Source organism: Acomys russatus, chromosome 17, assembly GCF_903995435.1.
Source record: "Acomys russatus chromosome 17, mAcoRus1.1, whole genome shotgun sequence".
Classification (NCBI taxonomy): Eukaryota; Metazoa; Chordata; class Mammalia; order Rodentia; family Muridae; genus Acomys; species Acomys russatus.
In genome coordinates this window covers 28,473,360-28,495,807 of record NC_067153.1, presented here as the reverse complement: position 1 = coordinate 28,495,807, position 22,448 = coordinate 28,473,360, and the positions used below count along the sequence as shown (strand labels likewise).

General features: G+C 43.5%; 1 protein-coding gene across 1 annotated transcript; it reads right to left on the bottom strand.

Moving 5' to 3' along the window:
• Positions 1-2,669: 2,669 nt before the first annotated feature.
• Dscc1 (DNA replication and sister chromatid cohesion 1) lies at positions 2,670-22,090 on the bottom strand. Its single transcript, XM_051160547.1, has 9 exons — positions 21,891-22,090; positions 18,871-19,039; positions 15,795-15,929; positions 13,111-13,201; positions 12,046-12,184; positions 10,945-10,997; positions 10,217-10,371; positions 8,060-8,208; positions 2,670-2,840 (listed from the first exon to the last, which is right to left on the bottom strand). The coding sequence occupies exons 1-9, from the start codon at positions 22,088-22,090 to the stop codon at positions 2,732-2,734; spliced, it is 1,200 nt and encodes a 399-aa protein (XP_051016504.1). The 3' UTR covers positions 2,670-2,731.
• Between the last annotated feature and the right edge of the window lie 358 nt (positions 22,091-22,448).

Sequence of the window (22,448 nt, the reverse complement as noted above, 5' to 3'; positions counted from 1 at the left end):
CCAAAAACAAACAAAAAGCCACTGAGGTGAATTCACCTCTTTTCATGAAAGTGCCAGTCTGCTCAAAACTGTCTGGAAAGTATTGTAATCATCCGTGGTCTCACTGGATTCTTCCAGAAAGCTGTAGGTGATTGTTTCAAGATTACTACAGGACACAAAAGTCTGTGTTTTCCAGGTACACGTATATGTGATGACATGAGGTCTGTAGTCTGGTCAAGGTCAGTGTTTGAATTGCTGTTGGTGTCAACCTCTAGACAGTGGTTCTCAAACTGGGAATTGTGACCCCTTTGGTCGCCTAAGACCATCTGCATATCAGATATTTACTTCACATCTTCGTTTACTGCATATCTTTTAAATACCAAATGAGACGTGAGATATAAAATATGAAATGTGCCACACAACAGATATTATATATTGTATGAGCATGGGGAGAGAAGTAAAGCCCCGCCCCCACTCAGAGAGAGACAGAGGAAGAGAAGAGAAAGAAGAGACAAGAACAGAGGAGAAGGGCCAGAGAGTAGAGGAGGGAGAGCAAAAGGGAAAGAAAAAGGCAAGAGAGGAAGAGGTAGGTAGGTTTGGCCTCTTATATAGTCCTGGGCAGGGCCACGCCTAGTGGCTGGTAGACATGACATCACAGGTTGCTAGGCAGAGTGGGGAAGAATCCTAACAATATCAAACTTTAGGGAGCCAGGCGGTGGTGGCACACACCTTTCATTCCAGCACTCGGGAGGCAGAGGCAGGTTGATCTCTGCGAGTTCGAAGACAGCCTGGTCTAGAGAGAGAGAGACCAGGACAGCCAAGGTACAGAGAAACCCTGTCTTGGGGACATAAAAAAAAAAATTATACACTTCATAACAGTAGCAAAATTACACTTAGGAAGTAGCCACAAAAATAATCTTATAGTTAAGGGTCACAACATGAAGAACCATATTAAGGGGCCGCAACAATAGGAAGGTTGAGAACCATTACTCTAGAACAACCGTTAACATGACCGCAACTGATTCCTGTCGGTCACTGGTTGAGTTTAGTAGGTCAGTGGCTGAATCTAGTAGGTCTTCACTGGTTGGGTCTAGTGAGTTGTCAGTGATTGCTCCTATGTATAGAATGGAGAATGCCATAGCCAGGGCACACAAGACACAGAGAGCTAGGACTTCACAGAGCATGCTGCCTCAATGAGAGTCAGGGCAACTAATGAACATGAGGAAAGAATTATCAAAATAGAAATGATATAGTTCTTTGGTGAGTTTTACCTGTGCAAGGGATTGCACTACACACCAGTATTCTTCATGTAGGATGTAGGAAAGGCTCACTTCATCAATAGTGCTATCAAGTAAGGAGAGGCCAGTGTTAAGGCAATTTCAGCAACGTAAACTACTAAAATAAAAAGTTCCCGCTGGTGATGGCTGTTCTTGGTTGTCCACTTGATTCGTGTGGAATTAACTAAAATCTAAGCAGCTTGGAGCACCTATGAGATTTTGCTTAATTAAATATCTGAAATGGGAAGACCCACCTTTAATCTCAGCCACACCTTCTGGTGGCAGCCAATACAACGAACGCAGAAGAAGGAAGCTCCTGCTCTTTACCCACTTGCTTTCACTATAGCTGGGAAGTTCATTCCTTCACTGGCACTAGAGCCTACTTCTTTGGGATTCTGGAGGATACTGATGACCAGCTGAGACATCTGGCCTTGTGGACTGAACAACTGCTGGATTCCTAAGAATTTCCAATGGTAGACAGCCATTGTTGGACTAACTGGACCACAGCCTGTAAGCCATTCTAATAATAAATATGTTTGCATCTATATAAATACATGTAATACACACACACACACATATGAATCCAGACTAATATACCCCTTGATTTAGAAATGGCTTTTAGGGCTTGAGAGATGGCTCAGAGGTTAAGAGGACTGGCTGCTCTTCCAAAGGTGCTGTGGCCAAGGCCACACACAGAAACCCTGTCTCAAGAAAACAAAACACAAACAAAAAGAAAAAAAGAAAAAAAAAAAAAAAACCCAGAACTTTGTATACATAGAATTTTTATAGACTTCAAGATATAAGTACAGAATTTTTTTTCCAAAACAAGGTTTCTCTGTGTTGTCCTGGATGTCCTGGAACTCACTCTGTAGAACAGGCTGACGTCAAACTCAGAGAATTACCTGCCACTGCCTTCCAAGTGCTGGGATTAAAGGCATGCACCAGCACCACCCGGCTTTTATTTTTTTATATAGTGAGCATTGTATAAATGTAACCTGAAGGATATGAAAATACCCTATTGCATTTGAGAAATAATGCTAGTAGTTACAAAACGCTGAAGAGAAGAGAAGGGTATTCCAAGAGTTGGTTTTAAAAGCCAAGAATAGCCGGGTGTGGTGGTGCACGCCTTTAATCCCAGCACTCAGGAGGCAGAGGCAGGCGGATTGCAGTGAGTTCGAGGCCATCCTGGTCTACAAAGCGAGTCTAGGACAGCCAAGCCTGGCAATCTGAGTTTGATCCCTGAATCTGAAAGGAAGAAGCTGAAAATGAAGCCCTCTGCTCTCTACACACAAACAGTGGCATACATGCCCATGCGCACACATCATGTACATGCATAATAACCATAAGTAAAGTCTTACTTTTAAAAAAAGACAGGGATAACAATACGCAAAAGAATCTCTCTCTTTTTTTTTTTTTTTATTGTATCCAGCAACTTTATAAAGTCATTCAGTCCCTTCAAAGAGCGTGCCATCCTTTTAAGAAATGAGTCTTCTTGAATTATAAACTTTTATGCCATTTTGCATTGAAGACCGAGAATATTTAGTAAGCAATGCACCTACAGTTTGCTTCTCTCCGCACAAATCTCTGTGGAATAAAAATAAATAGATGCCATAAATATTTTAGAGAACATGATATGATACAATGCTGCTTACTTTATCAGTTACTGCCCCCCTAAAGCCATCTTCTTAATATGTGAGAACAGTGCCAACTGCGTCTCAGTCCTAATTGAACTAGGAAGGTACATCTGCCGTTCTCTTTAACCTTCACAAGAATAGGTATAATGAGATAGTTAACCCTGTATTTACATGAAGAAACAAACTCAGATAGTAAATGTCAGATTTTTGCCACATGTGTGTGACTTCAAAGTCCCCTGTTATTTCCACTACGTCATGTAATCCTTAAATTAGAAGTAAAAGCAATGTGACACGGAGGAATCTAGAGCCAACGAACCTGTGTCCTAAGCTTGCCAAGCATGAGCTTGTCTGCCTTTCTTGAACTTTCTATGTACCACAAAAGGACGACTACATTGGGGCTAGAGGGATAGTTTAGTGGTTAAGAGCATTAGCGGCTCTTCCAGAAGCCCTGAGTTCAATTCCCAGCAGTCACATGGTGGCTCACATCTGTAATGGAACCTGTATCCCTCTTCTGGTGTGCATGAAGACACAGCACTCATATACATAAAACTGAAGCATAATTTAGGTAGGGAAGAGATGATACGGAGGGCCATAAAGTACACAGACGGGGCTTGTGATTTAATTGTGAATATTACACAAACCTAGCAGTATTTTATGTGTATGAGTGCTCTATCTGCATGTACACCTACATGCCAGAGAGGGTGTCAGATCTCAATATAGATGGTTTTGAGCAACCATGTGGTTGCTGGGAATTGAACTCAGGACATCTGGAAGAGCAGACAGTGCTCTTAACCACCTAGCTCTCTCTCCAGCCCCTAGAATTAGTATTTTAAACAACAGAAAAAGCATAATATGACTTGAGTTTTAAATAATGGAGACAAGTTGACTATGAAAGCTGGGCAGTGAGAACAAGGAAGACTCATTATATTGTTACTTTTTTTTAAAGATTTATCTATTTATTATGTACACCTGCATGTACACCTGTACACCAGAAGCGGGAACCAGATCTCATTATAGATGGTTGTGAGCCACCATGTGGTTGCTGGGAATTGAACTCAGGACCTTTGAAAGAGCAGCCATTGCTCTTAACCTCTGAGCCATCTCTCCCGCCCATATTGTTACTTTTCAATCTTAACAATCGGTAAGTCATGGAAAACTTCAACTGCGAAGATAGAGTAAGGAAGTCACTTCGTTTATTCAGGCCGGGATAAAAGGCACCCAGAGAAACATGAACAAAAGAGAGGATATAGCTGGGCCAAGTGGCACAGGTTTGTAATTCTGTAATCTTAGCTTGTTGGGAGTCTGAGGCAGAAGGAATTGAGGTTCCATGTAAAATATGCATGAGTTCCAGGCCTACCAAAGCAAGCTATTAAAAATCTGTCTCAAAAGTGAGAGGTATGGAGGGAGAGAGGAGGAGGAAAGGAAGGAAGGAAGAAAGGAAGGATGGAAGGAAGGAAAGAAAGAGAGAAAGAAAGTTTTAAAAGGATGAGGGCAAGCGAGATGGCTCAGCAGATAAAGGCATATGCTACCAAGCCTGATGGCCTGAGTTCAATCCCTGGGATTAAATATCATAGAAATAAAGAAAACCTCATAAAAATTGTCACCTGATTTCTACACATGAGCCACAGCACATACTTCTCCCTCTTCCCCAGATTTAAAAAAAAAAAAAAAAAAAAAAAAAAAGTAATGCTGAAAATATAGCTCAGCGGTGGAGCACTTGCCTAATTCAATCAGGAAACTTCTTACAATAGAGAGAAAAGAACACGGGGTTGCTTTACAGTCTGGGTGACACTATAGAATATGGGTGATGAGGATGAACCAATAGGGGAGAAAAGGCCCGAAGAGATGGATCTAGGGCAGAGGGGGGACTGGGCTCATAGGAGGGACAATGGAACCCAGCAGATGACTCAGTGGCTCCTAGCACTTGCTCCACAATCATGAGTGTTGCAGGATACTTATTCCTATTGTGAATCCCGAGATTGGGAACCGCAAAAACCTGTTTCTAATTGTGGTGTGGCTCAGCCTTTGTCCCTAGAGCTTCTTGTTTACAGTAAACAAGTGCTTGTAATGTGGCTCAGGCCTAGCACTCATCTTTAATCCAAGAGCTTTCTGTAAAAATGATTAAATAAAAGTTAACCCTAGTTCAAAGGGCAGAACAGGCAACCAGATTGACAGGAAGTAAACATGGAAAAAACATAGAAATGGGAGGAAGTCCAGAGGACAGACAAGAGAGACATACAGGAAGTTGAAAGGAGGGACATTGAGTTGAAAAGTATTTAAGACAGCTTTTTCCTTCTGGGACACAAGTGGAGTAGGAACAGGATTTTTCCTTCTGGGCTGTTAGCTGAATAGGAAGGTCAGCTGGCTGTTTTCTCTGCCTCACGGAGCTAGCAAGCTTTCACCCCTGCATCTGGCTCCTCGGTCTTCATGGTAAAATTGAACATTTGGGGTTTTCTTTCTTTATAACAACACATGAGGCACGGAATGTAGATCACAACACTCATGATATCAACCCAACGGTTCCCCAAACATCCCAGCTCCAAGAGGGACAGATATAGGAAAAGGGGCAGAGCTTGTGTTACGACTGAAGAAGCTCCAATTCACGCTACGCACCCATCTTTGTATGTACCAGCTGCTTGTCTCTGACTCCAGTCCCTGGACGATAAGGTCCCCAAAACTCTGACTCAGTGACACCCACCAAAAATCTACAACCATGATTATCTACTTGTCGTATGTCTAACTGCATTTTTTTCTTTTGTAATGTGCTAAGGCAGATACCCACAGATTGTTTTGAGATGCCTTAATCACTTAACTTTGCAGAACAGAATGGTTTTGCTGGCATAGATACCGAAGGTCTCCGAGTGGTTTTCCCCTTTAAAAGTCCTTCTCCGTACCCCACCTTCATGGCCACCCAAATTTGGCTCAGAGATTGTTCATCCTGCTAGCAGCCAATCAATAAATCTTTCAGTTATAATTGGATTGAGTCTATGGGCTTTTCCCAGGGATCGCAAACTCCATACCACTTGCTAGCTTCAAGCCTAGCCAAGATAAATGCTAGGTTCCTGAAGAGGCTCTGTCTCAGAGGAACAAGCAGAGAGTGGGGGGAGGAAGACATCTGATTCTTCTGGCCTCTGTGTGCACATGCACCCTCACCCTCACACAGATAAATACAAATGCACCCTAAGACAAAAAGGGGAAACAACTTATACACCATACAGGAGTATATAAGACGTGAGGGGGTTGAAGGCTTGGTAACGGAAAAAGAGACAGTTCCTATTTAATTGCTTCCATTTCTTTTTCAAGAATTGAGATTGTAAGCCTAGCCAAGCAGGGAGTGAAGATAAAATAGGGTATTAGTGGTATAGAAAGATAAGATAAAGGTGTGAAAGTGTGAGGGTAGCAAGGTTTCATGAGAGACAGTGACGGGCCAGGACCTGGGCTAAAGTCTGTATAAGTGTGATGATCTCCTTGGAGACTTTTCTCCAGGAACCTCAGCTACTGATGTAGGTCATAGAGTCAGCAAAAAGTAGGGTTTAATTAAGAGGGAGAGAGAATCGAGAAGGAAGAGGTACACAGGAGATACAGAGATCACAGAATAAGCCAGGAGTGGTGGCGCATACCTTCAATCCTAGTGCCCAGGAGGCAGAGGCAGGCAGATCTCTGTGAGTTTGAGGCCAGTCTGGTCTACAAAGTGAGTCCAGAACAGCCAGGGATACACTGAGAAACCCTGTCTCAAAAAACAAAAAACAAAAAAAACAAAAAAAAACACACACACACACAAAAAAACAAAACAACAACAACAAAACCTGTGTAGAGAAAAAAGAGATGGCCTGCGAGATCTGAGCCAACAGCGACTGTGCTTTCGGTGGATTTTGGGGGGATTGGCCAACTTGAGACATCAAGGCTAACTTGCTCTTCCGGAATCTAGACTCTACCATGGCATTAAAGAATAATTCAAGAGCTAGGTGTGTTGGTGCACTCCCACAGTCCCAGCATTTGAGAGACTGAGGCGGAAGGATCATGAATTTCAGACCTGTCTAACCTACATAATGAGTTTGAGGCCAACCTTGGCTATCAGATGAGACCCTGTCTCAAGACTAAAATGAAATAATAAAATTATACTAAGCTGAGGCAGCAGATGGGTATGGCAGCTCATAGCTGTAATGGATCAGGGGTTCAAGGTCATACTCAGCTACAAAGCAAACTGAAGGCCAGCCTGAGCTAGTTGGGACCGAGCTTCAAAATGCCAAAGCAAGGCTAGAGAGGAGATGGCTCAGTAGGTAAGGCACTTGCTGTGCAAATGGGAAAACCTGAGCTCCAATCTCCAGAAGCTACAGGAAGTTGGATGCCATAGCATTGGATCTGTATCCCAGCACTTCCAGACGGAGACAGGAGAATCTCCAAAATCACTTCGGCCAGTTAGCCTAGCATAGGCAGCAAACAAACAATGAAACGGAAAAGAAAACAAACAAAAATCAACAGAAAACCCTGTCTCAAATAAAGTAGAAAGTGAAGACCAGCTGTCCTCTGACCTCCACACATGCTTGTAGCATACATGCATTGGCATTCACACACACACACACACGCACGAATATACCCCACATACAAAATATTAAATAAATAATTAAATATAACCAATAAAGAAGAAAAGAACAAGCTGGGTGTGGTGGCGCACACCTTTAATCTCAGCACTCGGGGAGGCAGAGGCAGGCAGATCTCTGTGCGTTGAGGCCAGCCTGATCTACAAAGTGAGTCCAGAACAGCCAAGGCTACACAGAGAAACCTTGTCTTGGGAAAAAAAAAAAAAGAAAGAAAGAAATGAAAAAGAAATGACTTAGGCAGCAGGAAAGATAGGAATTGACAATCAACAAGAGGTGTTTCCCTTTGAGACAAGGGTTTATTTTTTTTTACCCTCCAAAAATGACAGTTTTCTAGGAAGGAGAGCAGAGAAATGATTAAGAGGAATGTTAAAGGAAAAAGATAACATTTACTCCACCTTCAGGATGAGATATCAGACAGTGATGGAGGAAACCACCTGAGAAAGTTTCCAGGGACAGCACAGTGTCCTCAGGGAAGACACAGCAGTGCCATGTACTGGTCACACATCTGAAACCCCACACCACATTTTAAAGAATCACCATCATCACTCACTCTGCATGCCTTACTCACTGGATATATGGAGCGATGTCTTCTTCCGTCCACTTTTCTCTTAGAGAGAACAGACTATTAAAGCGCTCCTGTGTTCCCTCAGGCAAATCATCTACTTTGAGTAAAAATATGATTTCTGGTCTTGAATTTCTATCCACCAGTGCTAAACCCTACAAGAGACAAGTTTGGGGGGAAAAAAGCAGCTAAAGTAATGATCTCAAACTTAAATATTTCTTTTGCCATTAGGCTTAGCCCAGGGAATTTAAAATACCACCTCCATGAAACTTTACAGAAAGTCGAACCAGAGACCCACAGGCAACTCTCTTCATAAAAAGAGTTCCTTTAGGCGGGCATGGTGGCGCATACCTTTAATCCCAGCACTCAGGAGGCAGAAGCATGTGGGTAGGTGTGAGTTCGAGGCCAGCCTGGTCTACAAAGCGAGCCTAGGACGGCCAAGGCTACACAGAGAAACCCTGTCTTGAAAAACAAGCATACAAAAGAGTTCCTTTAAGCTGTGATTTCTTAGCTGTCAGCTGCCACTGCCCCCAGTTAACCAAGATAGCTTGAGTTCCAAATGTCACCAATGGCCGGTCATAGCCAAATGCAGAAAGCCCTTTCCTTGGCTTCTTGGCATGGCCTTACCAGCCCTATTTTCTTGCTAATGTCCATCACTATTTCCTCTTTTTATCAGCCTCCACCTCTGACATAACTGTCTTCTTTTGTCTTACCCAGATCTCCACCCAATCCTGTCACCTTTTTCTTCTCCCGTCCTGGGTAACCTCACCCTACAGCCTGCGGTGTCCTTGCTCATGACTGTAACATTTGCATCTTTTACTCAGATGCCTCTTCTGAGCCCCAGACTCATATTACAGAGGATACCTGCTGCACTCCCACTGCCTTGGGGAAGCAGGAAACCTAGGTAACCTAGATTCTGGTACTCAAACCTATATCTAAGTAGTCAGGAATCTCTATAAAGCCTTGAGATTTCCCTACCCTTCACCCAATATCTACTTCTTTTTTGGTTTTGTTTTACATTTTCTTCTTGTCTGTTTCTGACTGTCTGTCTGTCTGTCTGTCTGTCTGTCTCTCTCTCTCTCTTTGTGTGTGTGTGTGTGTGTGTGTGTGTGTGTGTGTGTGTGTGTGTGTGTAAGGCAGAGGGAACATGTGCATGTGACAGCACACAGGTAGAAATCAGACAACAAATTAAGAGAGTTGTTTCTCTTTTTCCAATCACATGAGTCCTAAATATTAAGCTCTGATTGTTTGCTTTGGCGGCAAGCACATTTACCTCTTGTGTCATTTCACACATCTTCCCCCACTTCATCCATCTCTTTGGCCAGTATTCTTTGCGGCTTGTTTGTTTGTTTTCTAGATAGGGTCTTCTCTAGCCCAGGCTGACATAAACTCACCATAGAGCAAAGGATGATCTTGGAATTCTAATCCTCTGGCCTCTACACTAAATGCTGGGTTCCAGACATGCACCACCATGCTTGATGTTTTTATGAGGTGCTGCTGGGCATTGAACTCAGGGCTTCACGGATAGTAAGCAAGTACTCTACCGACCTTGCTCTCGGCAGCCCAGCAACTGTCCTTTGCTTCAGCCACACGCTCCCATTTCTCCCTTCCCCGCCCTTTCCCTTACCACCTGTGATTAAATCTATGCGAACACATTTTCTTCATAACTCCAACTTTTGGTAGAGTGCTTAGGTAGCATTCACGAAGCCCGGCATCCAATCCCCAGTACTGCTTAAAACCAGGAGTGGCTGGCTTCACATGCCTATGTGTGGGAGGTAGGGCTAGGAAGATCAGAAGTTTAAGGCTATCTCTGGCTACATAGAGAGTTCAAGGCTAGCCTGGGATACATAAAGCTCTGCCTAATAAATAAGTAAATAAAAAAATAAAGTGAATGTGTCTGTACAATAAACTCCCAACTTTGCTTCAGAACAACTAAAATGATACTATGCCCAGTAAAAGTATTTCTCTATTAAGTACTGGGGGAGTTAGAGGACTCTGTGATGGAGCAAATGGAGACTGTATCCCTAAGGGGTGACTAGGAAAATAAAGCAGCTCCCCAGTCAGCTCCAGGAGAAGAATCACCCCACTAGTCAGACATCCACCCACCCACCCACCAACCCCCCACTCCCCTGGAGCCCCAGGCACCACCTCCAACGACCTTACCTTGAGCTGGTCAGGCCGGGTTGTCATTCCCTCGGGAACACTCTGCTGCCACACTTCCTGAAACTCGGCGAGATTAAACTTCACAGCGTTCTGCAGCAGCATCTCCGCTGTCGCTCTACAGATTCTGTCAGCATCCAATTCAAAGTAGACTTCACCTAGGGAAATGGTGTCAGGCAGGTTCAGACAGCATCTTCTTCTTTTCTTAACATTTTTATTTATTTATTTTTATGTATACGAGTGTTCTGTCTGCATGTACACCTACAGGCCAGAAGAGGGCACCAGATCTCATTATAGATGGTTGTGAACCACCATGTGGTCACTGGGAGTTGAACTCAAGACCTCTGGAAGAGCAGCCAGCGCTCTTAACCTCTAAGCCATCTCTCCAACCTCCTCCTCCTTCTTCAATGGCATATTTATTTATTTGTGTGTACATGCATATATATGTGTGGGCTTGCATGTGCCACTGCATGAATGTGGAGGTCAGATGACAACTTTCACCTTGTCCCAGGGATAACACTCGGGTCATCAGGCTTGGTTAAGCCATCTCACTGACACTTTATCACCTTATTTTCCAGTAAATTATCAGCACTTCCTTGACAACAACAGAGTGCCTTGGAAGGAATCACGTGTCTTTGCTCCCCTCACAGAGTCCCATGGCTCTTATTAACACCAACATAGTGTTTATCACACAGTTTAGCATACACATCAGAATACTTTCCTGTTCTTACCGTTGTCCACATATTTCTTTCCATAGCATTTAAGACAGTGTTCAATCATTTCCCTGAAAATGCAAAACATACAAGAAAACATTTTATAGATACTTTAAACCCAGCTGCCAACTATAAACTTAGATATAAATTAAGAATTTGAAATATCAAATTAATTTGATGGCAAATAATACTTAAGAACTAATTTAAAGCTGGGCATGATGGCACACTCCTATAACCCCAACACTAGCGAAGGCAGAAGGCAGGCAGATCTCTGTGTGTTCTAGGCCAATCTGGTCTATAAAGGGAGTTCACGACATCCAAGGCTATACAGAGAAACCCTGTCTCAAAATAAATAAATAAATAACAAATAATAAAAAAAGAACTAATTTGAATATTCTGGAAACTGCTATATGGCAAGGCTTGTTCTATACTTTTTGCATGGATTTTTATAGTCATAATTCATATTCATATTGTTGTTATCAATAGCTCAAATACAACCATTAATTTTTTTGTGACCAAGATAAAAAGTAGAAAAGATAATGCAGAGGTATTCACCCCAGTGATCAAAAGTCCCCAATCTTTTCTAGTTTTAATCTCCTCGCCCCAATCCCCCTGCCTGGGGCTACAGAACAACTCAGAGGTTAAGAGCACTTAATGTTTTTACAGAGGAGCCAGATTCAGCTCCCAGCACCCACTTTGTGGCTCAGAACCATCAGTTAACTCCAGAGGATCTGATACCCTCTTGTGACCTGTGCAGGCAACATATATGTACACAGTGCACACACATACATGCAGACAAAAACTCATACACATAAAACAAAAATAATGACTTAAAAAAAAAATTTCTGAGCCAGGCGTGCTGGCCCACGCCTTTAATCCCAGCACTCAGGAGGCAGAGGCAGGTGGATCGCTGTGTGTTTAAGGCCAGCCTGGTCTACAAAGTAAGTCCAGGACAGCCAAGGCTACACAGAGAAACCCTGTCTCGAAACCCCCCGCCCCCAAAATTTCTATATCAGACTTCTGTGTAAGTACTATGCTCTCAGTTTACTTCTAGTCTGGGGGGGGGAAATGCCCATTGTCTGAAAGAAGTCTACAGATACAAATGACGAAAATACTCACTCCGGCTCCAAAGGTCCAAGTTCCTGCAGGCATACAGTCAAGGGAACTTTATTAAAAGCCCAAGACTCAGAATCCACAAGCTGAGTGACATGATTCAAAAGTTTGATCTCATAATCAAATTCAAGAATCCTCCAGTAACCTACAAATTCCAAATGTCAAACTTTACCAAAGGACACTGAAGTGACATGGTTAAACAGTCAATAAATAAAGCAGTAACACCCGGTTACCCATAAGACATTGTGGTGACTACTGTAAATTGTCAACTAGACACAATCTAGAGTGCCCTGGGAAGAGACTCTCTGTGAAGGATGGCCTGATGTCATCGGTGGTGGTGTGATACTGTTGACCATAACTCTCCTCCGATCGCAGCTATCTGAAAACAACGTGCTCGCACGGCAAATTTTTTTTTTCCGTCAAAATGAAGTTTTAGGATTTCCTTGTTTGCACTTTCTACCTCCCCTCCCCCCACACACACATTAAAAAAATAAAGAATAAAAAATAAAAAAAAGGAAGAAGAGGAAGGAGAAGAAGGAAGAGGAGGCCAGCTCACTGGAGAGATGACAATTCTGACCTCATGACTGTCACTAACTCCACACACACACACCCCACAGCCTTGCTAGGCCTTAATTTTCTTACCTATTTTAAAAATTGATCAGACTACTTGATATTTAAGAACCTTTAAAGGGAATGTAGTGAGGAGTTAAGATGTCACTGCTGACACACGGACAGACTGACCTCATGTAAGGATCATCTTATAGCCTATCTGATATCCGAAAGGCAAATATCATTGTGAGGTGAGGGTGTGTGTGTGTGTGTGTGTGTGTGTGTGTGTGTGTACGTGTGTGTGTGTGTGTGTGTGTGTGTTCACGCGTGTGGAGTGATTATGTGGTGAGATTCAAACATGAAGCCTCATGCTTACTCAGCAAGTACTCTTCTGCTTCTAATATTATTACCTTTGAAGCTGAAAGGAAATCAAACAAGCATGCCGCACGGTGAATGGTCCCCCAAGCTTCTCCCTTGCATACAACACAGTTCCATCACTATGAATGGTAATAGTTACATTACCTCCAATCTCACAGGCATTTAGGGCTTGTAACTGGGCCATTATTTCTTCCTCGCTCGCCTGAATTTGATCAAGTAAATCTTCAGTTGTATACTGAAACAAACAAAATAGATACATACTATTAAAATAATGTATTTAATTTTATTCTATTTGCATTGGTATGAAGGTGTCAGAATCCCCGGGACTGGAGTTACAGACAGTCGTGAGCTGCCACGTGGATGCTGAAAACTGAACCTGGGTCCTTTGGAAGAGCAGACAGTGCTCTTAACCACTGAGCCACCTCTCCAGCCCCTAGGTACATATTTTTCATAATTGGAACCTATAACTTTCTTAGTTTTCTTTTTGAGTTTTGGAGAATAAATAAATAGAGCTGGCTAAAGCACTAATAGTTTTTTTTATAAATGCATAATTATCATAATGCAAAATCAAAATATTTCTTAAAACAGGAGCAAATCTTGATGCCACTGCACTTGGAAATGGGTTCTTGAATAGGACACTAAAAACACAATAAAAGAAAAGATATAGTCAGGTGTGGTGGGAGACACCTGTAATCCTAGCACTTGCGAAGCTAAAGGAAGAAAATTTTGAGTTAGCCTGGGCTATACGGTGGGATCCTAACTAAAAAACAAAGAAAGAACAAGAAAAATAGAAGGAAGAAAATGATGATGATGAGAACAGCAAGAGTAGAGTCACAAACAAGACTTTATAAAAAACATTAAGTTTTGTAGTTCACAGTACTCAGGAGGCAGAGGCAGGCGGATCTCTGTGAATTCAAGGCCAGCTTGGTCTACAAAGTGAGTCCAGGACAGCCAGGGCTGTTACACAGAGAAACGCTGTCTCAAAAAATAAATAAATAAACGTTTTGTAGTTGATAATACTGTTGCTGGTTATGGTGTTGCACACCTGTGATTGAAGTCCTCTGAAGGAGAACCAGGAGTTCTAGGCTAGGCTAGGCAGTGGTGGTACAGGACTTTGATCCTAGCACTCAGGAGATAGAGGCAGGCAGATCTCTGTGAGTTCGAGGACAGCCTGGTCTACAAAGGGAGTCTAGGACAGCCAAGGGTACATGGAAAAATCCTGTCTTGAAAACACAAACAAACAAACAAACAAAACCCAAGAGAGAGAGAGAGACTATATATCCTTTTATTTTATTTTATTTTATTTCTTTTCTCTTTCTTCTTTTTGGTTTCCCTGGACTCTCTTTCTAGTCCAGGCTGTCCTCAAACTCACAGAGGTCACCTGCCTCTGCCTCCCTGAGTGTGCATCACTGTGCCTAGCTTATACCCTTCCTTTTTATGTGAAAGATAAGTAAGGAACACAACTAAAAATGAGGAAAAAGGATTGAATGAACACTTCTCCAAAGATACATAAATTGTCAATAAAGCTGAGTGCACACACCTAAAATCCTAGCCTTCACGAACAGTATTTAAGGTAGAAAGACCAGCTTGGGGTTTACAAAGAAAGACCCAGTCTCAAAAACAAAATAAAACAAACAAAAAGAAAAACACAGGGATGGGTTGGAGAGATGGTTCAGGGATTAAGAGCATTGGCTGCTCTTCCAGAGAACCCAGAACTCAATTCCCAGCCCCCACATACATGATGGGTCACAAAGCTGTCTATAACTCCAATTTCTCAGGATCCATGGTGCCCTCTTCTGGCTTCCATGGGTACTGCAAACACAGTGCCCTGACACACATGCAGGCAAAGCACCCCAACTCATAAAATAAAAATAAATAAAATCTCCAAAACACAAAAACAAAACAGGCAAAAAATAGATAATCAGGGATTAGGGGTACAACTCAGGTAGAGTGCTAACATAGCATGCATGAAGCTCTGCCTTCCGTCTCCAGTACCCAATAAACTGCACACCGTGATGCACGCCTGTAACCCCAGCACTCAGGGAGGCAGAGGCAGGAGGATCTCTGTGAGTTCCAAGCCAGCCTGATATACAAAGCAAGTCCAGGACAGCCAAGGCTACACAGAGAAACTCGGGGGGGGGGGGCGTGTGCCCCACACAGGATCAGAATTCCAAGGCCATCTTCAGCTATATAGCATAGCGAGCCTGTGCTCAATCAGATCTCGTCTCAAAAAAAAGAAGTCAGAACAAGAAAGATGTGAGCATCACTACTTAGGAGGAAGCGGACGCTGAAACCACAATGAGGTATCACTTGATATACTTGCGTAAAGCCCTAGTCCCACGTGGTCTCCCATCCACGCACTAACCTGACCAATCCTGCTCTGCTTTTTTTGACCTGATAAACTCTAATCCACTCAAGGCAATATGGTGAGACTGGGATCACAAGGGCCAGTATGTACGACCAGGCCAGGCCTCCTCTTCAGAGGTCACATGAAATGGAGAACATTTAAATGGCAGAGCCCTGGACCGCATGTCACTTTATATCTAGCCAGATTGCTTTATGTTTGAATCTTTTATAGCACAAACTTAGTGTTACTAAAACAAACAAACAAACAAACAAACCTAAAACTGTTACCAATAACAACAAGGTATGGTGGTATACACCTATAAGCCTAGCACGTGAAGAAGCAGAGGCAGGAGGATGGCTGTGACTTCCAGGCCAGTCAAGTCTACACAGCAAGATTCTTAACCCCTCCCCCAACAGCAAGTTTTTACAAAAATTAATTACATTTTAAAATTTCAAATAACACCAGGAAATACTTTTCTTACTTTTGAGCGGCTTGGATCCTCTTCTTTATGACTGTCAGGACCTTCGTAGGTATTTTCCATTAGAAGTTTCTTTAGTTTTTTTAATTTAGGTCTGCATCTTCTTAATTCCCAATAATTATTAGAGAAACCAAAGATCTAGAAATTACAATGCAGCACAAGCCTTTAGTGACCTTTGCAAAAGATAAAACATCCCTACAGAGCCATCTTTGCTCAAGAACACACAAAAGGAAGCTGTAAGACATTTCCAGCCATCTCAACTACTTTGAAAAAGCCCGGTGGTGCAGGTGGTGGCGTACGCCTTTAATTCCAGCACTCAGGGAGGCAGAGGCAGGCGGATCACTGTGAGATCACAGCCAGCTTGGTCTACAAAGTGAGCTCAGGACAGCCATGGCTACACAGAGAAACCCTGTCTCGAAACAAACAAACAAAAAACAAAACAAAGAAAGAAAAAGAAAAAGCCCATTAAGAAAAGCCCTGCCAACAAAATGATGATCAATACCTGAACATCAGGTCTCAAGAATACTCTAGAAACAGTAAAACTACCAGAAAAAAAAAATTACTGGGATGGTGACAATTCCACCAACTAGATGGAAACAACCAAAAACAAAATAAATAAGAGAAATGCCAAGCCTGGTGGTACACATGGTGGTGCATAGAATACATGAAGGGCAAGCATCTATACACATAAAATAAAAATAAATAAAACCTCCAAAACCAAGCAAACAAAAAACAAAAAAAAAAAACAAAAAAAAAAACCAGGGTTGGCCTGGCAGCACATGTTTTTAATCCCAGCACTCAGGAGATAAAAGGCAGTGGTTCTCTACGAATTCCAGGCCAGCTTGGTCTATACATGGAGTTCCAGGACAGCCAGGGATCTATAGTGGATTTTGTCTCTAAAAAAAAAAAAAAAAGTGAGTAAGAGTAGCCAACTCCAGCCAGGGATATATCTCCGGCAGTAAAGTGCTTGCCTAGTCCCAGCACTTGGAGGAGGAAGAGATATGATCAAGAGTTCAAGATCAGCGTGGACTACACAGAAAGTCTGTCTCAGAAAAAAAAAAAAAAAAAAAATCAACTCTAGGGCTGGAGAGATGGCTCAGAGGTTAAGAGCACTGCCTGCTTTTCCTAAGGTCCTGAATTCAATTCCCAGTAACCAAATGGTGGCTCACAACCACCTAGAATGAGATCTGGTGTCCTCTTCTGGCAGGCAGGTATACACTCAGGCAAAACATTGTATACTTAATAAATAATTAAATCTTAAAAAACAAAAACTCTAAAACACTATACGGGAAGGTAGCTCATGCAAGAAAGCCCTGGATTTGACCCTGAGCCACTACTAGCTTGGTGGCATATATGTCTATAATCACAGCACTTGGGAGTTGGAAGGAGGAGAGACAGAAGTTCAGGGTCATCCTCAGCTATAAGAGGTTCAAGACTAGCCTGGGCTACATGATACTCCATTTTACACATACACACACACACACACACACACACACACACACACACACACACCACAAATATACATGAAATTTACTGAGAGCTCCTCTCTTCTAGCACCACATAAACCATTAAAATTTCCCAGCATATTCTGTTCTTTCTTCTCCAATTCTATTTTTTAGGAAATAGCTAACCTGAAAGAATTAAGGGCTTTGCTTCACTTGTGGTGTGTGTGACACCCAAGACAGGTTGGAAACTTTTATTTGGTAAACACCTTCAGCATTCTCCAAAATAATGAACGTTATCCTTGCCTCTGTACCGACAAACTAACCTAACTTCAAAGGAAAGAAACGCATCCCCGACTGTGTGGTGGTGCAGGCCTTTAGTCCCAGCCCTCGGGAGGCAGAGGCAAGCAGCTCTCTATGAGTTCGAGGGCAGCTTGGTTCAGGACAGTCAAGATTACACAGAGAAACTCTGTGTTGAAAAACCAAATTAGAAAAAAAGAAAGAAATGCATTTCCTTCCAACCTCAAATTTCTTCATTTCTCTACCTCATAAATACTACCAAATGTAATGGTTTGAGGGATTCATTTTTCAAAACGTATCTGCAGTATAATTTACTAAAAATTAAGTGAAACTTTAAGAAGGGGTCACTTAGGGTTGGGAAGATGACTCAGTAGTTAAAGAACTGGTTGTTCTTCCAGAGGATCCAGGTTTGATTGCCAAAAAACGTGGCAGCTCACAACCATCTGAAGTCCAGTTGCAGTGAGATCTGACATCCTCTCCTGGTCTCCAAAGGGTACTGCATGCACATGGTTCACAGACATACATGCAGGCAAGGCACGCCCACATATAAAATTTTTACAAAATAAATAAATAAAATAATTTTGTTTTTAAAAAGAATGAGTTAGCCGGCATGGTGGTGCCCACCTTTAATACCAGCACTCTGGAAGAAGAGGCAGGCAGATTTCTGTAAGTACAAGGCCAGTCTGGTCTACTGAGCAAGTCCAGGACAGCCAAGACTACACAGAGAAACCCTGTCTTCTGGCATGCAGGAGTACATGCAGGTAGAGCACCCATATACATAAAATTAAGTAAATAAATCTTATTTTAAAAAGAAGAAGGAGGAGGAAAGAGGAAGAGGAGGAGGAGAAGAAGAAGCAGCCGCCGCCACCTGGTGTAATGGCATACGCCTTTAATCCCAGCACTCAGGAGGAAGAAGTGGATCTCTGTGAGTTCGAGGCCAATCTGGTCTACAAAGTGAGCCCAGGACAGCCCAGAATACACAAGAAACCCTGTCTTGAAAAACCTAAAAATAAAAAAATAAAAAATAAAAAAAAAGAAAAGAAAAGAAAAGAAAGGAAAGGAAAACAAAACAACAAAAACAAAAAGAATACTTCATAGCAAACTTAACCACATTAAGAGAAAAGTCGGATGTGTCTGAGAGGCAGGGAAAGGCAAAGTGGAAAAATAAAGAGAACCCACAAATTCGAACAAAACTAAAACAATACCGAGAAACTTCGAACTTCAGTAAAGAGAGTTTTAGATTTCCCCCATGCTAGCACATAATCGTAACACCGGAAGTTTTTAACCAAAGGCAAGCTTGGAACCGCAACTGCCACTCTCAGACTCGGGCACAGTACCTCAGTGTGAACAATGGGCCTCTCTGGTCCCTCCCGCTTCAGCTGGTCTGCAGTTCTGCAGCCAGGGATGAGAAGCAGCATATTGGACGTGTCTGCTATCTTCAAGTCGTAGGTCTTGTCTTTACTGCACAACACAGCTTGTTCATCTTTATCTCCTCGAATGACAAAACTACAGGTAAAGGGGGACGGGGCGGGGGGAGATGTGGCTTATTGAGACTCTAGTGAATGTGATATCTCAAATTAAATAATTCCCAAATCTTCTGGCTTCTAGATTTAAAACTAAGCCTTGGGGCTGCTCCTACAGTGCTTTAAAAGAGAAATATCTCCCCCACCACCACCAACTCCCAACACAGCTCAGGCATCGGATCACTTGGTCCCCAGTTGGGGATGATAACTGAAAAGGCTTAGGGAGTATAGCTTTGCTGGAAGAAGTATGTCTCTGTGGGTGAGCTCTGACAGTGCAGAGCCTTGCCTGCTTCCAGTTCATTCTCCCACCTTTGGGCTTGCCATAAGAGACGTGATCTCAACTCCCCCCTCCCACCGCACACCTGCGGCTTGCTGCCATACTTTCCACGACGATGGACTCTTACCTCTTTGGAACCATAAACCCAAATACACTTTTCCTTTTATAAGCTGAAGAAAAAGAAACCGATACAGGCCTGTACAGTACAATGATGGACTCCCGTAGAATAATGGGGGCATGTGAGAGCTGTCTGTCTATCTGGTACCTAACCACGGACAAATAACTAAATACAGGCAAGAAAAGACTCAAGGAGACCAGAAGGCCAAATATCACCACAAACATGCTGAGAAAATCAGAAGATGATTTATCCAGCTGCTTTAGGCATGATGCTAGGGCATTCGGCCGTCAGAAGGGCCCACGGTGACACTCACTAGCAATCCTAGCATTAGGAGGGGGAGGCAGGATCAGAAGTTTCAAGGCCATCCTCAGCCACATAGTTTAATGGTACCTGGTGGGGTTGAGGTCAGCCCAATGGACTTAAGATCCTTTCTAAAAATAAAATGACGAAACAAAATACCAAACAAGCAAACAAAGCAAAAGGAAAGAAAATTATACCAAACAAAGAAAATATCCTTCACACTTGAAGTCCTTCTTTTCTTTTCTTTTTCTTTTCTTTTTTTTTTTTTTTTTTTCCAAGACAGGGTTTCTGTAGCCTTGGCTGTCTTAGACTCGCTTTGTAGACCAGGCTGGCCTCGAACTCACAGATATCTGCCTGCCTCTGCCTCCCAAGTGCTGGGATTAAAGGCACCCGCCTCTCCAATTCTGCTGCGATGGAAAACACACAAGTGCAGTTTTCGGGCAGTTCCCTAAAAGACTACTTTGTGACCAATGTGTGGAAGTGAACCTGAGCACTCTGTGATAGTTCAAGTATTCAAACTCAAAGAGATCCTAAATGGCCCAACTAAAATGAATGGAGGGGAGCAAGCAATGCCTAAGTAAAAACAAAATGGAATCAACTTGCAGGAGTCAGGTCTGCACAAAAGAAAGGGATCCAAAACTAGCTGAGGAGGAAGGCTCGTTTGATAAAGATGCTTGCCTCCGGAAGAGCTCCAAGTACTCTTTTTGTTTTGTTTTGTTGTAGGCTCAATTTTCTTAGCAAATATATTTTATTATAAACATATTAACAGAGAGTACCTCACTTATAAACTGACTAACCTAAATAATAGGAACAGAAGATTAAAGAATACAATAATGGGATAACAATTTAGTTGTAATCTGAATAAGTTAATAAAAAAAAAAAAGAATACAATAATGAAACCGTTAGGACATCAGTTCCGAGGAACAATTCTCCTGGCGTAACCAGCTTGGTTTCTTCTGCTGGAACCTGGAGCAATCAGAACCGGGAACCGCCTGAAGCCTTCCCTCAAGCGGTTCTCTCTAGGAGCATCTCCAAGTGGAGCGATGAACAGCCAAAACTATCCCAAATCTCCAAAAGCCCCGCCTCCTGTTTTTGGCTCACATTTATATCTCCTCTTAGAATTTGTTCAAGGATGTTTTTCAGGTGGTTAACAACCAATCTCCACCCTGCCCCCCCTCCCCTCCGTGGTTCGACTTCTTAGGGGATAAACATCACCTGCTCTCTCACAAGTCTTTTTCTCATGCCCCACTTGTGAGCTAAACAAAAAGCATGCCTATCTCTCTTTCATCTTTCCCTTTCTACTAAGTAAAATAAGCTATACACAACATTTGTTTTTTGAGACAGGGTTTCTCTGTGTAGCCCTGGCTGTTCTGAAACTCACTCTGTAGACCAGGTTGCCTGAACTCAAGAGATCCGCCTGCCTCTGTTTGCATCTGCTAGGATCAAAGGTGTGCGCCTCCACCTATCGGCTTCCACAAGTACTCTTAACTATGATTCATCTCTTCAGGCAGCCCATGGTTTTCATCTTCTCCCAGCACCCCACAGGACTGCGGATCCAGCCTACAGCTTGACGCCTACAACATAAACACTCTACCACTAAACCCAGACCAGTTGCCAGCCAGAGCCCCTAGGTTTTAAAATCCAAGGTTTTGGCAGAAATTTGTAGCTGAACCACGATTATAAACAGTTCAAAATCTTTAGCAAGTGGCCTCAACCAAGTCTTCATTGGGCTTTAACCTTTTGTCGCATATGTCCTACCTACCCAGGTGACAGGCAGGAATTCTCTATATAGATACTGCGCTGTATTGTGAGATAAACTAAGTGTTCTGTAGAGTCCCTAGCATCACTACTATGGCCTTCAAAACGCCCTGGAGCTCCTTTCTTGACTTTCTCCCGCTGGCACCCCTCTCCAAGTTCGGCTAAATCCTACTAACAAGTCAGTCTAGCAGAGGCATGGATTCCTCCTGGCGGGTGACGACGGCAAGCTGAGGCTCCGCCCACCAGCCTGTAGGGCCCAATCAAAGCACCTCTCTGGACCAGTTCCACTTTTTGAGTTCCCCCGGCTACAAAACGCCCCAGGTAAGGTGGCGTGCGGGAGGCTCGGGGTCCACGCGTCCCGAGCTCCGGATCCCCGCTCACCTATGCCCGGCCTCCAGCTGCTGGCACAGTGCGGGTTCCAGCTCCAGCAGGCAGAAGTCGCCGGCCGCCGCGCCGCTGGTCCCGGGGCTGAAGCTCAGACAGTGCACTGTGGGCAGTAGCTCCGCGGCGTTCAGCTTGGCGACCTGCAGCGTCGCGTCCACCTCCTCCCGGGTCCTCCGTGAAGCGGGCGGCGGGGACATCCCGCAGCACCGAGAGGGGCGTGTCCTCGCCCGAAGAGACCCGAACTCCCGGACTTTAAAAGCGCGCCAAATCTGCTGGAGCCGGTTTCCGGGGCGGAGCGAGGCCTGTCCCGGGAAAGTCGGAAAGCGTCCGGATGCGCTGTCCGAGTGCCTGGACAGTGGACTCACTACAGCAAGTCCCGGATTGCTGAGGGGTAACACGGTTTCCCGCTTAGGACTCCTGGAAGGTCGTGTTAGATATCCTGCGTCCCCTCGGGCCCAAGCTTGGAACTTGTACCCACCCCTTCCGCTGCCCTGTGCCCGCCCCCCTTCTTTCCCGCCAAAGCTCTCTTCTTGCCTGCTGTGGTGGATCATGTGA